We start from the raw sequence: 16681 nt of genomic DNA, 5'->3' as shown, positions 1-16681 counted from the left end.
ATGGTGATTCTGTTGAGAACTCTATAATCAATGCACATTCTCCAAAATCCGTCTTTCTTCAAAACCAACAACACTGGAGAGCAATACGGGGAAGTACTAGGCTAGACAAGACCCTTTTCCAAGTGGTCTTTCACTTGGTTCATCATCTCTTCGTTCTGGGCTCGGCTCACACGGTAAGGTGGCCGGTTCGGTGGTGTGCTTCCTGGTATCAAATCAATAGTATGATCTTCAAGACGAGCGGGTGGTAACTCGCCTGACAGGCACTCTGAAAAGCAATCGGCATGAGTGTGGAGAAAAATCTTGGCGTTCTTTTGTTCAGGTCAAAACATATTCGACCTTCATCCATCGTTCAGTTCTCTCCCAAAAAAAAAGTGAGTAAAGAAACTGAAGTTCATCAAGTATAATCTCTAAGCCCTTCATTTGTCAAAGTCGCATTCTCGGCCCGGTAGTCAACCGCAGCGTTGTTGTTGTGGTGCCAAGGGATTTCGAGTAGAACATCACAACTTTCGGAGGCAAATACGTAAAACTCCTCGTGCCCTAAACACCCCCTGTCATTGCAAACGAAGTTTTCCAATGCTCAGTGTAATGCCAACATCCCGTCCGGGTGCCACTCGAACTACCTCCGCCTGTGGCCTCAACCTGTCGGGCATAATTATAAATCGAGCCGCCAATTCAAGAAGTTGGCCTTGGCTCCTTCAAAAGAGCTTCCTGATCTTTCCCTTTGTCCTATAAACGACAAAGTTTGTACTTTCATTCATTTGATTCGGTTTAGGTTCCACGCAATGTGGTACCAGTTCTGCTTTTATCTGCCTTTTCTGCCACGTCCCTTGCTTTCGAACTTTCAGGCCTTTCGTCGTCCTTGTCATTCTGTTCTTTCTGTGCCTTTTTATGGCACTTTGCGGAGATATGTCCAGTTTCCCCGCATCCAAAACACTTCCCCTCCCTGATGAAGCAAGCTCTCTCTTGAGGAGTAAGCTTGGGTCATGCATCCTTCTTTTCTGGGTTTCTCTTTCTCTTTCTACTTTCATTTGTTGAAGTCTGTTCAGCTCTTTGTGTCATGATCTCATCGGTGGGGTAGGTCAGACTGCCAGAGTGAATGGCAAAACCCCGTTTCGCATGACGCATCAACTCCTGAATAGAAGTTGACTTTTGTTCCAAGCAGTGATCAATCTGTTCTTTGAACGAGATCTTCTTAAATGAAGAGGCGGGTAGAAAAGAGCTTCAAAATCTCTCGCAATAAGCGTCCACTGTATCTTTCTTGATCATCCGAAGATGGTTCCAAGTAGTTCGTATATCACGTTCATACTCTCGAGTCAACCATGAAGAAATAAAAAGCCTCTTGAATTTTAGCCATTTAACTGGCGCAGTCTTGCTTAATAGAAGCGTGGATCACCAAGTTTGAGCATTCCCCTTTAAGTAAGAGGCAGCTCTCCGAATCTTAGAGTGCTCTGAGTAACGTCCTCCCACGAAAGCGATGTCAAACTGCTCTACAAAAGACAAAGCCTTCGAAGCATCTGTATATCCTGAAAACGTGTCAAATTTAATTGACTGTCCACCTTCCTTAAACTCTCGGACTTTCTTGCTTTTATCTTCCAGAAAGTCGTACTGGTTGGCTTTATAAAAATTCTTCTTGTTCGCATAAAATTTTCCTTCATCGGAGTCTGAACTATCTGTAGACGAGTCCTCCGTAGAACTGTCACTCACTGGGCGAGATTTACACTTCTTTGCCTTTTTCTTGCCCTTTTCGAAGCGTTGTTTCTTGCTTCGCTTTTGCCTTTTCTGTCTTTTTTGCTCAAATATGAAGAGCTAGAAGAACTGTCAGAAGAAGAAGAAGAAGAAGAAGAAGAACTGGGTACTCCTTCAAATCGAACACGCTTCTTCTGTTTCTTTACTTTGTCAAATGTCGACTGACGACCCAAATAACCCGGGATGTCAGTGCCTTTCTTCTGCTTTTTGCCGTGCTTTTTGGCTTTCTTCTGCGCGTCAAAAAGCTGAGCAATCCGTGCATCAACCACCTCTTCTAATTCCTTCTCTGAATATTGCTTGTGATCGGAAGGTTTCTTGAGAGTGGGTTTCGGGGGTGGTGGTGTGGTTTTCTGCCATTGCGCATGCACTTCCTGAAAAGAAGTCTCGCGCATATATTTTGCCAATTTCGGGTCCTTCGCAAAACTGAGCATCATCTTTGTTGCCATCGCCGATCAATTGACGACGCTTCATCTCTCGTTGCTTTGCCCGAGTAGGCCGAGGCGGGCCATACTCTCTACCGGAATCTTCATTGTAATCCCTGCCCGCATCTCTGGATGCAGAGGGAGTCGACTAATCCTTGCGTGAAGCCATAGGTGCCGCGGAAAAAGAATTGGGGATCCGATTTCTCGTAGAAGAGAAATCGGCCGTGCTTTGATACCACTGTAACAGACTTGGACCCTCCAAGTCAAGAATCAATCACAACAGCACCAAATAACCACTTCAAAACAGTTCACAGTTCACAATAGATTTGCACTGGCCCGACGGAGTTCCGTGCCTAGAGATATTGGCCCCAAAGATTGGCGCCCCTTTTGGTATTTCTTTATGTATTAATCAGTTCAAAGTACAAGAGAGTGGTTAGGGTTTCACTCTCAGACTCTGCGTCCAGATGCTCAGCAGAGTGTGAGCCCTCACCACGTATTTAAATTACAAGGGATGCCAAAAGCAGAGCCCCAAAAGCTTCAAATCAAAAGCATAAAATAATAGCAAAAGCTCTTCTCTCTCAAGCTCTCTTGAATAAAGCAAAGTATTCTCTCTCTCTCTCTCTCTTTCTCATACTTGCGTAGAGAAAACTGAAAAGCTGCCACCAAAAGCTGGCCTTTTTTTCCGTAATTTCCGCTACAAAAAGCGGGTAGTGCCGTACGGTGCCACGTCATCAGGTCGGCGCTTTATCCGGGGGTTCAGCCTGCTGCCCTAGGGTTAGGGTTAGGGTTTATGACAGTTTTTAGGATTAGGGTTAGGGTTAGGGTTTTTGGCAGATTTTAAGGTTTGCAGGTTTTGTTTTCCAAATTAGGGTTTTCAGTAGCAGTCAGGGTTAGGGTTTCCCGCATGCTCTCGGACAGACACGTCATCACTTTGTGACAACATCTAAAAATGCAGAGAGTAGATCTAGTACGAATCGTAACAGACTTGGACACTCCAAGTCAAGAATCTACCGCGACAGCACCAAATAACCACTTCAAAACAGTTCACAGTTTACAATTTATTCGACACTGGCCCGGCAGAGTTCCGTGCCTAGAGATATTGGCCCCAAAGACTGGCGCCCCTTTCAGTATTTCTTTTTATATTAATCTGAGTTCAAAATGCAAGAGTGCAGGCAGGCGCTCACACTCAGACTCTTGTACTCTGAACTGATTAATACATAAAGAAATACCGAAAAGGGCGCCAGTCTTTGGGGTCAATATCTCTAGGCACGGAACTCCGCGGGGCCAGTGCAAATCTATTGTGAATTGTGAACTGTTTTGAAGTGGTTACTTGGTGCTGTTGTGATTGATTCTTGACTTGGAGTGTCCAAGTCTATTACACCAATGGAATAGCCCAGGGGCCTGATGTGTCTTAGTAGAAGACGATGTCTCTGCCAGTAAAACTATCCTCACAAGCACCCACATCAAGGCGCATAGATCCATTACAATTCCAAGTAGCAACTTTGAGTGTAGCCCATAGGTCTCGCACCGTCATGGGGTGCGTTGTTCCAATATCACCACTCTTCCATCTCAGTAAAAGGTAATCTTACCTTGTTCCCTTTCCTCTCTAATCTCCGGCATTACTTCCTGCATATGAGCAATTTGCGAGGGGTGAGGTCATCCCTGAGAAAGATGCCCCTCTTCTTAAGAGGTGGTCTCTTCTTCAAAAGGTCCTTCACTTCCATGGAGGGAAAGCAAAGGATGAGTGCCCTTTCTTTCGAGGTTTTCCCATTACTTCCGTTTTTCTTTTTATTGTCCACTCTCCAAGCTTTTGTGTGCATCTGCTCATTAACCCCCATTAAAGCCATGAGTTCTTTTACCTCTTCGTCCACATTATCTTTGCCTTTAAGGCCGCAAATTCTTACATGTAAAGCGCGCGCACTTCTTCTTTTCTCCTCTTCTAATGTCAGGTTAATAATGGTGGGTGTGGACATTGTTTCCTTGTCTTTTCTTTTCTTGGCAACCTTGATCCATTTCTCGGCCTCATCCGCCTTCAGTTGAGTCTTTGTAATAACATCCACCCAAGAAGTTGTCATTTCTTTGTGTCATTTCTTTGTGTTGTTGTTCCCCCTCGTTGATGGCCCGCACTTGCTCTTTAATCGTGTTGAGTTGTTCTTCTATTACTGAGGGTTGCAGTTCTCCTTCAAGTGTGTTTCATGATCGTACCTCAGTGAGATCCTTCTTGAGTGACGCAATCTCTTCATCTTGGGCCGTCACACGATCTTCCAGGGTAGTTATCTTGCTTTCTTGGACCAACACGCATTCTTCGAGCCTCTTTATTGTGCCCAAGAGGTTGCGGTTGATCTTGTTAATGGTTTCGGTCATTTCTTCTTTGCACTTCAGAATGGCAACCTCTAAAGGGTCAGTCTTGTCATTCTGCTTCTTCATGCTTGACCACACTATACGCAGATGTGTTTCCACATTATGTTATACATGTTCTCCCACATCAAGCATACATGTCAAACATACATTTTGCATATAGTCTGCGTGCCCTTCTGAAAATTTTTGAAAATCCCCCCTCCCCCCCCCAAATTTATGCAATCTGAAATTTTATGAATTTCTGGAAAAACTGAATTTTCTGGAAAGAGAAAGAGAGAGAAATGAAATGAAATGAAATGTTATATTAACGTCTTCAAAAGACCAAAGTGACCTATGAGACCTAAAAGTTACAATGTGGTGGATCTGATACAAAGTCCGAGTAACAAAAGTAACAAAATGAAATGAAAATGACAATGACAATATGACAAAATGACTAAATGACTACTATGGAATCCTAAACTCCAAGGTGTGAACTAATCAGCTAGCTGGGATAGCTAAAATCACAAGAGATCCAGCATCGGTCGCTGGCGGATCTCATCAATCTCCTCCATGGTCAGTAGTCTGACCGGGCGTCGTGCATGTCGAACCAAAGTGATCCGAATCCTCTGATGCAGCCTTTGTCGGTGCTGTGTAGTCCTCCGTAGTCGCGGGCGTCTGGATCTCCCCAGCTCGGTCGCCCGATCAATCAGTGTGCCTCTAGCGTGAGGCGGCGAGCTCTGCTGTGGTAGTAATTCCTCCGGGTGTCCAATGTCTGCTCTAAAGAAGTCTGTGATCTGTCTCTGATGCTGGCTAGCCTCTCCTCTGATCAGGCTCTCTCTGTGTCTGCGCAGCTCGAGCAAAAACAAACCCAAGCATCTCTGATCCTCGTACCACATGACTCTGGAGAGTGGTCCAAAGTCCTCTCTGAACAAGCAGTGGAAGCGGCCTCGTATCTCGTAATAGACGGGGCAATGGCATGTGTAGTGCAACTCTGTCTCAGGCTCTATGTCACATAGGGGGCATGTCCTGGCCTCTGCTGGTACTCCGCTATATCTCCCAGTCTCATTCCGCAGCTAGTGTGAAGATGTGCGTATCTGGCCAATAGCACATCGGACCCCATGAGACAAGTGGGTGTCCATGTACTTGGGCCTCGTCACAAAACCGTCCTCCGTAAGCTGGAGAAGATGCTCTCTGTAGAAAGCCATCTTCGTGCCGAGCTCCTGTGCTGGTTGTATCCATGTCCTCCTCGTGTCTAGCTGAGTCAGGTCCTGGCGGATGAGCCTGGTGATCTTGAACTGTGTAAGATTCAGAGAGGGTGCATCCAGTGAGTACTAGAAAGGAGGCAAACTGTCTATGCTGAACCCATGTGCCTGAAACCATGATGTCATCTCCCCATACCAGCATGCTGTATCTCCCTGCATGGCTAACTTTCAAGAGGACTCAAGTGCAAGGCGAGCATATCTGTCTCTGGGAAGTTCCCACACGCGGTGTATGAAGGAGACAGATCTGGTGAGCGCCTCAACCACTAGTGGGGGGGCAGCTAGCTCTGCTCAGACAATGGCACGTGGTACTGAAGCCTTGGCTCTAATGAGCCGCGAGATCATAGAGACCAGAGGCTTCTCCATGTCTCCCCATCCATCAGTGCGGCCTGTCCTCCCATGATGATCCAATGAAGGTCCCCAAATCTCAGCTCCATAAAGCAATGCAGAAGCCACCAAAGTGTCAAAGAGCCAGAGCTTCGTCCGAGGCTCCTGAAACTGAACCTATGAACACATCCTTTCCAATCTACCCAGTGCTGCCTGGGCTCTGGTCAATCTAGTCTCTGTTGCCCTCCTCAGTGAAAATGCTGGCCCACTAAAAACCACTCCAAGGTAAGTATAAGCATCTGTATACTCCACCTTCTCCTGGCCGTATGTGAATGCGGGCACTGACCTCCAGATCCACTGTGGGGTGGTATTAAATACCATGACCTTGGTTTTACCAAGGTTGACGGATAAACCACTTTCCTGGGCAAACCTATGCAAAGCATCCAAGTGACGTTGCATCCCCTCCGGAGAGTCGGAGATCAACACAATATCGGAGAGCATATAACAATAGTGGAATCCATGTCCCTGCCAGTTATGCACCTCTATCACAAGAGAGAGAGAGACGAAAACCCTGTGGCGTGACAAAACCCTGACTGCGTGTCTCTAATGCAAACCCTAAAAACGTCTCTTAGCCTGCAGCGCCCGTGACTTGCACAGCCTGCTCCTGAGCGTACAACCTTCGCCTCTTGTGTGTGATGCCCTCAGGCCTCTGTGCATCCTACCTACCTATTGCAAGCGACTCCTTCACTCACACTTGCCTGCACAGGGTGCTACTTTATGAAATGAAATGAAATGTTGTATTAACGTCTTCAAAAGGCCAAAATGACCTATGAGACCAGAGCGTTAAAATGTAGTGAATCTGATACAACGTCAGAGTAACAAAATGAAATGATAAAATGATAAAATAAAAGTACTATGGGATAGGCGTGAACTAAGCAGCTAGCTGGGGGTCGCTAAACCACGAGTCACAAGAGATCCAACATCGGTCGTCGCTCGCTGGCGAATCTCATCAATCTCTTCCATGGACAGCAGTTTGACCGGGCGTCATGCATGTCGGGCCAAAGTGATCCGAATCCTCTGATGTAGCCTCCGTCGATGCTGTGTAGTCCTCCCCAGCTCAGTCGCTCGATCGATCAATGTACCTCTGGTGTGAGGCAACAAGATCTGCTATGGTAGTAGCTCCTCTGGGTGTCCAGTGTCTGCTCTAAAGAAGTCTGTGATGTGTCTCTGAGACTAGCTAGCCTCTCCTCTCATCAGGCTCTCTCTGTGTCTGCGCAGCTCGAGCAGAAACAAACCCATGCATCTCTGATCCTCGTACCTCATGACTCTAAAGAGTGGTTCAAAGCCCTCTTTGAACAAGCAGTGGAAGCGGCCTCGTATCTCGTAGTAGACGGGGCAGTGGCATGTGTAGTGTAACTCTGTCTCAAGCTCCATGTCACACAGGGCGCATGTCCTGGCCTCTGCTGGCACTCCGCTGTGTCTCCCTGTCTCGATCCGCAGCTGGTGTGAAGATGTGCGTATCTGGCCAATAGCGCAGCGTATCCCATGAGACAAGTGGGTGTCCATGTATCTGGGCCTCATCACAAAACCGTCCGTCATAAGCTGGAGAAGATGCTCTCTGTAGAAAGCCATCTTCGTGCCCAGCTCGTGTGCTGGCTATACCCATGTCCTCCTGGTGTCTAGCTGAATCAGGTCCTGGCGGACGAGCCTGGTGGTCTTGGACTGTGTAAGAGTCAAAGAGGGTGCATCCAGTCAGTACTGGAAGGGGGGCAATTTGTCTATACTGAATCCATGTGCCTGGAACCATGACGTCATCTCCCCATACCAACATGCTGTGTCTCCTTGCCTAGCTAACTGTCGAGACGACTCAAGTGCAAGGTGGACGTACCTGTCTTTGGGAAGTTCCCACAAGCGGTGTATGAAGGAAACAGGATTGGCGAGCGCCTCAACTACTAGTGGGGGGGCAGCTAGCTCTGCTCGGATAATGGCACGTGGTACTGAAGCCTTGGCTCTAATGAGCTGCGAGTTTATGGAAACCAGAGGCTTCTCCATGTCCCCCCATCCATCAGTATGACCTATTCTCCCATGATGATCCAATGAAGGCCCCCATATCTCAGCTCCATAGAGCAATACAGAAGCCACCAAAGTGTCAAAGAGCCAGAGCTTCGTCCGAGGTTCCTAAAATTGAACCTGTGAACACATCCTCTCCAGTCTCCCCAATGCCGAATGGGATCTGGTCAATCTAGTCTCTGCTGCTCTCCTCAAAGAAAATGCTGGTCCACTAAAAACCACTCCAAGGTAAGTGTAAGCATCTGTATATTCCACCGTCTCCTGGCCATATGTGAACGTGGGCGCTGACTCCTGATCCACTATGTGGTGGTATTAAATACCATGACCTTGGTTTTACCAAGGTTGACAGATAAGCCATTCTCATGGGCAAACCTATGCAAAGCATCCAAGTGATGTTGCATCCCCTCCGGAGAGTTGGAGATCTATCTCCCGTGTGAAGGTGTAGCGAGTAGGGGCTGCTACTCGTGGAATGTGTGCTACATTGAACTGGAAAGAGATGGTCAGCGACACAATAGCATGATCCACTGCCACCCCCACAAGTCTGGGCCCAACTATGAGATCCTGGATATTAGAGATGAGGCTCGGGTGTGCCATAACATAATCTACCGTGCTGGCTCCATGTCTGTGTGGAAAGCATGTGAAGCCTCCCGCAGCGGGAAATCTCTGTAGGCCATTCAAGATGGCCAATCCATGTGCAGTCCCCATGTCTATCAAGTGCCTCCATACTCAATATGTTCTCCATCCTGTGATACCTGGATAGGCCTGTCTCTGCAACATTCAGCTCTCTCAGCATCTCCTCTGAAGTATCATAAAATACCGTCTGATGATGGGAAATCCTAGCATTGAAGTCCCCTAGAATGATAATGTCACCATCTCTAGAGAATTCTCATATGTCATCATCCAAAATAGAGAAGGGAGACTGTCCTCTGGGTGGTGCATATACTGACGTACTCGGGGAAAGTAGCAAATGGCAATGTAAAGATATGTGCCAGTCTCTGCTCTCAATCTCACCCACATGTACCTAGCTTGTTCATCCCTACGAGCTATATGTATCAATGGCTGCAACTCCTCCCTGAATAACACTGCCACTCCTCCTGAGCCCCGCCCTCTGTGCTTTGATCCTGTCTCCTGTCTCCCATCTGTATCCACTAATGTGAGGCATAGACTGCCCAAGGGCTGATGTGTCTCAGAGTAGAAGATGATGTCTCTCCTGGTAAAACTCTCCTCAAAAGCACCCACATCAAGACACATAGATCCATTACAATTCCAGGTAGCAACTTTGAGTGTGGTCCCATAGGCCTCACACCATCATGTGGAGCGTGGCTCCAATATCACCACTCTTCCATCTCGGTAGAAAGCAATCTTACCTTTTTCCCTTGCGGCTCTAATCTCTAGCATTACTTCCTGCATATGGGCGACCTGTGAGAGGGTAAGGTCATCCCTGAGAAAGATGCCCCGTCTTCTTAAGAGTTGGTCTCTTCTTCAAAAAGTCCTTCTTTGCTTCGATGGAGGGAAAATGAAGGATGAGTGCTCTTTCTTTCGAGGTTTCCCCCTTGCTCCCGTTTTTCTTGTTACCCACTCTCCAAGCTCTTGAGTGCATCGGCTCATGAACCCCCATCAAAGCCATGAGTTCTTTTACCTCTTCGTCTACATTATTCTATCTTTAAGGCCGCAAATTCTCACATGTAGAGAGCGTACACGTTTTCTTTGCTCCTCTTCTAATCTCAGGTTGATAAGGGTGGGTGTGGATGTTGTTTCCTTGCTTTTTCCTTTCTTGGCAACCTCAATCCATTTCTCAGCCTCATTTGCTTTCTGTTGAATCTTTGTGATAACGTCGACCCAAGAAGTCGTCATTTCTTTATACTGCTCTTTCCTATCTTTGATGGCTCGCACTTGCTCTTTGATTGTGTTTAGTTCTTCTATCACAGAGGGTTGCAATTCTCCCTTTTCAAGCGTGTTTTGTGAGCGTGCCTCAGCGAGCTCCTTCTTGAGTGACGCAATCTCTTCGTCTTGGGCCGTTATCCGATCTCCCATTGCCATGATCTTGCTTTCTTGGGCCGAAACGCGATCCTTGAGCATTTTTATTGTCCCTAATAGGTGGCAGTTGATCTTGTTAATGGTTTTGACCATTTCTTCTTTGCACTTTTGAACTGCATCTGCTAAAGAGTCGGCCTTATCATTTTGCTTCCTCATGTTTGATCAGTGTCAAAAACGAGAAAGAATTGACGTACACGCACAAGTGCTTCCACATTATGCATACATGTTCCACACTAAGCATACATGGCGTGCGTTTCTTGCAATTTCTGCAAAATACGATCAAAACGACAAAAAATCCGCTTTATGCAATTTTTGCAACTCTCTGCCAGTTCTGCAAGTTTTCAAAATTAGTAATTTCTGCAGTTTCTGAATTCTGTAATTCCTGTAAATTTTCTGAAAATTCGGCAACTGTCCACAAAACTGCCGAAAAACCGATTTTTCTGCGAAATTCTGATTTGCTGCAAAATGTTGACCACTACTGCTGTTGTACCTGCGGGGAGGAGAGGGGGGGGGGGGGGGGGAGGCAGCAGAGCACGGTGAGGGGCAGGGCTGCAGGGGGGTGGAAGCGCGAAGGAGGGGGGGGGGGGGGGGGGGGGGGGGGGGGGGGGGGGGGGGGGGGGGGGGGGGGGGCAGGTTGGTTACGCGAGGAGGTTACGTGCGAGAGAGAGAAAGAAAGAAAGATATATTAACGTCTCGAAAGAGCCAAAATGGCCCATGAGACAAGAAACTATACATCTGGTAATACATCTCTCGTCTACTGAAACAGAAAAAAAGATCTACTCGACATCATAGTGATGTTTGAGTCTACAAAGCTAAAACTGAGAATATGTACAAATACATGACTGATCCCATCCAAATCTGACCATCAACTCTCTATCTCCCTGCCCTCTATCCCAAGATATCCCAGATGGGTAGATCCAGTATAGAGAGGCCGCTGAAAGGTGGCACTCGTCTCCGATGTCGAGCGATGATGGCTCTGATTTGGTGCAAATGGCTGGGTCTAGGTCGAGGACCAAGTGGTCGAGGACGGCGAGTACGACCCTGTGCAGTGGCGTGATCAAGACGGACTCCTCTAGGCCTCGATGGACGCGGTCCTGGGGGTGTGGTTGTATCCATAGACGGAGTTTGTGTCCCAAGGTCCTCTCCCTCTCTACTTAAGAAGTCACGCATAGTGCGTTGTCAATCTATTGGTGGAGAACTGTCTTGTAATAGTCTGTCCCTGTGCCTCCTCAACTCTAGTAAAAAGAGTATGAGGCATCTCTGTCCTCATAATCCATCACCCGATGTAATGGTCCAAAGCCCTCTCAGAAAAGGCAGTGGTATCTCCCCCTGATCTCGTAATAGACTGTGCAACGGCAAATGTAATGCTCCTCAGATTCCACCTCTTGGTGGCATAGCTGACATGTCCTATCTGTCCGGGCCATCTGCATGTATCTGCCTGTCTCAATGCGTAGTTGATGGGAGGAGGTACAAATCTGCCCAATGGCATTGCGCAACCCATGTGAGAGATGTACATCCATGTATGTTGGCCGAATCACAAAACCCTCCAACGAAACATGCAAGAAGTGGTCCCTGTAATGGGCCATCTTCGTGCCTAATGGCTCTGGAGGTCGCTACCAGGTCCTTTCTGTCTCCAGCTGCACAATATCTGATCTGATCACCCGGTTGCGCTCAGTGCGCGTAAGCTGGAGGTGCGGGCAGTCCAAGCTATACTGGAAGGGTGGAAGTGCATCTATTTGTAGTCCATGTCTCCCAAACCATGTCTGCATCTGTGCATACCAACAATCATGAACCCCATCTTCTGCTAACTGTCTGGAGGAATCCAGTGCCAATCTCGAATATCTCTCTGGGGGGGGGGGGGGCTCCCATATGCGATGTAGGCCTGTCACACTCTGAAATATGGCCTCTGTCACTATTGGAGGATGCTGCCATCTCAGCTCTGACAATAGCATGTGGTATTGATGCCTTGCACCGGATCATCTGTGCAATCATCATAACTAGAGAGAGAGAGAGAGAGAGAGAGAGAGAGAGAGAGAGAGAGAGAGAGAGAGAGAGAGAGATCTTAATTCATACATAGCTCTTGGCTTTCAGGCACGTGAACAAGGGTTGAATAGTGGAGAAGATAGGAGAAAAAAAGAGCAGGATTATGTGAACGAGCTCTTAAATCTCAAGTATATGAAAGACACAGCCAAACAATGTCCTTCATGCAAAATGGCCATATCCAAGGTGGAAGGTTGCAACAAAGTAACATGTGGAAATTGTGGCCAGTATTTTTGCTATAAATGCAACCAGGCAATCAAAGGCTATGAGCATTACAGGTTGCTTGAAATGTGTTACATGCTAACTTACAGGCTGTTGGCTTCTAATATGCATCTGAGTGTTTTCCTGGTGTTCAGGGAAGGAGCTTGCATTCTCTTTGATGATGAGGAGGTTCAACGATGGGAAATGGTCATGAATGCTGTTCGCGCACCTCCAATTCCTAGAGAAGGGGTTGAACTCCATTGGCGGAATTGCCCAAATTGTCGGCAAGAAAATCCAAAGGTAATGAAATTTTGTACATTCCCAGTAATCTTGCTGAAAGCACATGGGCAATAACTTGATTTTGCTTGCTGGAAACAGGAGGGAAACAACAACCATATTCTTTGCTGGTCATGCCAGCAACACTTTTGTGCTTTGTGCAGAAAAATGGTTCGTCGTAGTGCAGATCATTATGGCTCTGCGGCAAATAAGTGCAAACAACATACAGCTGACTAGATTTTCAAGGTGAATTTTGTTGAGTTTGAGTACTTTCTTTGCCAATTTGTAAAAGTGTGTGTGCCTTTGCTAAATGTTTTTTTGTGAAGGGTTTAGACGGAGTAAGCTTTTTATCAAACAGGATTCCATAGATTAGGCGTTCCTGGGTATTTGTGATTATGTTTTGCTCATTGAGCACTTGGTTGATAGGGCCTTTACAAGACATTGAAGGGATTAACACCTATCAAGCTCTCGCTTCAGTCGGAATTAAAAGTGTGTTCCTGGCCTTTTTTTTTCCTATTGATCTGTGATTCACCGGTGTTTTTCAGCAGTTGGGATTGACTTTTGCAAGGTCACATTCCAGATCGGTTGCATTCGATTGGAGGTTCTTTCCAATGTGTTAGGATCCAACACAGATAAGCAGCAATATGTGAAATTGAATCATTTTGCTTTCACCCACTCGCTGCCAGTGTTTCAATCTCTTCAAGCTTGGCTGGTTCAAGCCCAATGGTCCAAATGTTTTAATTATTCGATCCATTGCCTCATGCCTTTGTAGGGGTTATATTGCCTCCCAAGTAAAAATATTAGAGGAGCACATAGCAAAATGAACTTATGATCCTCAGATCAGTGTTTGATAGTGGGATGCTTAGCCAAGTGTTGTTTGTGAACTCTGGATACCACCCCCCTCGTACTCATTTCTATCGACTAAGTGAGATATGTCAATCTTTGCAGGGTTTTATCCTGCATATGTTCAGAAACAGATGCCATGTGATGTGAGCAAACCTTATGTTAGCGAGGCCCCAGCCGCCTGCTTGGTGATGCATTGTCAGATACAAACTGTATATTTTCTGAGCCTACTTACTTTACCAGTTCACTCCACATTTCACATAAACAGGAGCAGTCTTTTGATGAACACCAGATTTGATATAGAGGGTTGTACTTCGAGAGGCGGCAGGAATGCCCTCCAAAGTCTGCACGTTGTTGTCCATCTGTCTCATGACAGATATAAGGGTTAAGAGAGCCACAGAAAGGGGTTTTTCAAAATTGCTTGTTTTGACTGGTTTGTATGGTTACAGAGTTGGTGGCGATAAACGAATCTGAAAAACTATTGATGCCGTTTAAAGTTGCTGATATTCGCATGGTGTTTTAACAGGTTTATTAGGTCATTACCCCAACAGGCAAATTGAATGATGTGTTCTAGGATTTGTGTATGAGGTGCTGGTTGCCTGCTATTTTATTGGAAAAGTCAGTTCCCTTCACTCTGAAGGACTTTTTTGGTGGATGAATGGAAAATCTTAGCAGTCAATTTTTATGTGACAGATGGGGCTGATTGCTCTTTCAGTTTCTATTTGCTGGTGTTGAGCAGCCGAGTTAACTAATTCATTTTCGAATCGGACTGGCAACATTGCTTGAATGTGGAGCCTGCTTCCATTAAGTCTAGGTATGAATATTGTTCTTTTTCTTAGTTGATACATCATCTTTGAAAAGCAAGGTACTGTTTGCTAGGCTTTTTTAACTCTCAGGCATTTTGATTGCCTGCAGGAGGAAGAAGAGGGCAATACCAGCAAAAGATCAGAACAGAACTGCACACAGAAATATGTAAGTAGTAGTTGAGCACAAGCTAAGAGGGCCTTTGTGTATTGTATACATCATTTTCGTACTATGGAAATAAAGAGTCATCGAAAGGACACATGAGCATGTCCCCAAGGTACCTAGCACCAGAGAGAGATTGTTACCGCATTCTGCGGGACAATAACATTGCTAATTTGTCATTAATTTGATTCACTTCATTGTTTTGGCCATCTTATTGCACAAGCAATCAGCAAGCTCTCAATCAATCAATGGGCAAATTTTAAGATCTCTTGGAAACACCTTTTAAATAAATAAACAACATGGAAGCACATTAAAAAGGAAAATGGCAATCATACTGTATCACAATAGGTGGCAAACGGGGAATGCCATGTGCCCATACAGGAGGCTGCCCCCTCAAAAAGTCAATGGTCAAACAAAGAATTGTTGAGCTTTTATGTAGTATGCCTAGGTTGACAACGCTTAGAACTTGACAATATAGTAGACTAAGTGTTGAAAAACAATTCAGGGACCCCTCTCGAGTTGAGAGTGCCTATGGAGAGAAGAAGAAATGGAGGTGAGCTAAAGAAAATATCCTAGTGCCACGGCTATCAAAGAATCCTCTTCTTAGCTTACAAGTTACTTTTGACCTTGTCTAGTGTTGTGGATTTTGTTGTAAGATGCCAAGGAGGAGTAATACTTTGCAAAGAAGTGTTGAAGATTGATTGTAATCGTATGCGTAAGAGTAAAGGGAGGCCTTGTATGTAAGAGGCCAAGCTATATGAAGAGATGGTGCTTTTCCATATTGAAAAACAAGTGCTTTTGACCTATTCTTTTGTCATTTTCCCCATTCATGGGTCCCGCCCTTGTTGGGGCTGATTTGTGTGATTGAGGATTACGGCCCTATTCATATCTAGGAGTTATCCCAGTTTTGTCATGTTCGCAAAAGCTCAATGTAATCTTTGGTCTCTCACCTTTTCGCACTTTTCAAGTTTTTTCAAGGCCAATTGATCCGAAAACAGCACATCAAAACCCTTAGGAGATTTCCTTTTGGGATTTGATTGGCTCATAAGACCTCTCAACATATTCAAACCTTGGTATCCCCATACTTATTTTGTTTATGAAGCTTACATAAACAAGTGGCCCTCACTATCGAGCCAATGGCGTCATTGCTTGCATGCACACAGACACGAACACACAAAGTTGTTAACAAACAATGATCTCAAAGCAACCCTTCTATTTTGCATAGAGTGAGAGAGATCAAGAGAGAGACCTTTCTTCATTGTTTTGCAGAGAAAGAGAGGACAGTCAGCACCATGCGCGCATGCAGAGAGAGAGAGAGAGAGAGAGAGCACATACCTCGTAGTGATTGATCCTCCTTTTACGCTCGAACTATCTAGAAATTGTGTGTGACAACTTTGCCTGCTAACCCTATATATGTATACAAGATAAAGCTATTTCGAAATAATTTAAGATATAGCTCAAAATAGCCTTGAAACTATGCACCAAAATTGGACAGGCTCCACGCCTACGCCACTACTTGCAAGCAAGTAGTGCCAATAAATTAAAAATTTGTACATCAAACTTGCAGTTTGGAAACACGAAAAAAAACATGTGAAAATATATTATGATGCTAAAGAAGCTTTTGTGTGTGTGTGTCTCTATGTCAGAGTTGTCAAAGTTTCTTGTTTCAAATACAAAATTTTTTATATCATATAGGCCAGAAAGATTAGGGCTATTATTATTATGTCCAGAGCAAGGACTTCCCATTAGAAGTGCTCAAGTTTGATTGCTTTTTCAAATATAAAGTCAAAAATAAAGGGGGCCTTATATAAAGGAGGCCTCGCCTGATTGTAAATCATCTGGTGAAGTCATAACACATCTCTTAGTAGCCATAATTTTAGCTTATCCCATGAAGTAAGCTTCACTCTCAAGCTAAGCCATCCCTCTTGTATACATCTCTAAAACAATCCATTGCACACTTGTGTATTTATCTTTTGCTTATATCAATAGAAATACACTCCTTTCGCCTGTAAGTTCATGGTGTGCATCTGTTGGTATCAGAGCTTAGTTCTTGATTAATGGCTTAGGGAAGTTCTGAATTTATTGATATATGAAACTTGACTTTCTAAAGCTATTATGTGAGTTGTAAAGCCTAGTTCTTTACTACAATCTACTTAA

At 45.4% G+C, this 16681-nt stretch overlaps 1 protein-coding gene across 5 annotated transcripts in view; it reads left to right on the top strand.

The window, feature by feature from the left end:
* NHL8 (NDR1/HIN1-like 8) overlaps positions 1 to 14733 on the top strand; it is a 99446-nt gene extending 84713 nt beyond the window's left edge. The window contains exons 5-10 of one of the 5 annotated variants that reach the window (XM_086510893.1): positions 12290 to 12516; positions 12595 to 12739; positions 12818 to 12961; positions 14085 to 14146; positions 14252 to 14372; positions 14474 to 14733. In XM_086510893.1, the coding sequence (XP_086367019.1) occupies positions 12290 to 12516; positions 12595 to 12739; positions 12818 to 12952 (507 nt within the window). In that variant the 3' untranslated portion in view covers positions 12953 to 12961; positions 14085 to 14146; positions 14252 to 14372; positions 14474 to 14733. Of the gene's footprint in view, positions 1 to 12289; positions 12517 to 12594; positions 12740 to 12817; positions 12962 to 14084; positions 14177 to 14251; positions 14373 to 14473 lie in introns of all 5 variants that reach the window. The other 4 variants (XM_086510895.1, XM_086510892.1, XM_086510894.1 and 1 more) reach the window with 4 other exon arrangements.
* Positions 14734 to 16681: the final 1948 nt, after the last annotated feature.

This window comes from Adiantum capillus-veneris, chromosome 4, assembly GCF_014529385.1.
Source record: "Adiantum capillus-veneris isolate H3 chromosome 4, ASM1452938v2, whole genome shotgun sequence".
NCBI classification, from domain to species: domain Eukaryota; kingdom Viridiplantae; phylum Streptophyta; class Polypodiopsida; order Polypodiales; family Pteridaceae; genus Adiantum; species Adiantum capillus-veneris.
Note: the sequence above shows the minus strand (reverse complement) of the source record. Positions and strands in the feature narration are given on the sequence as shown.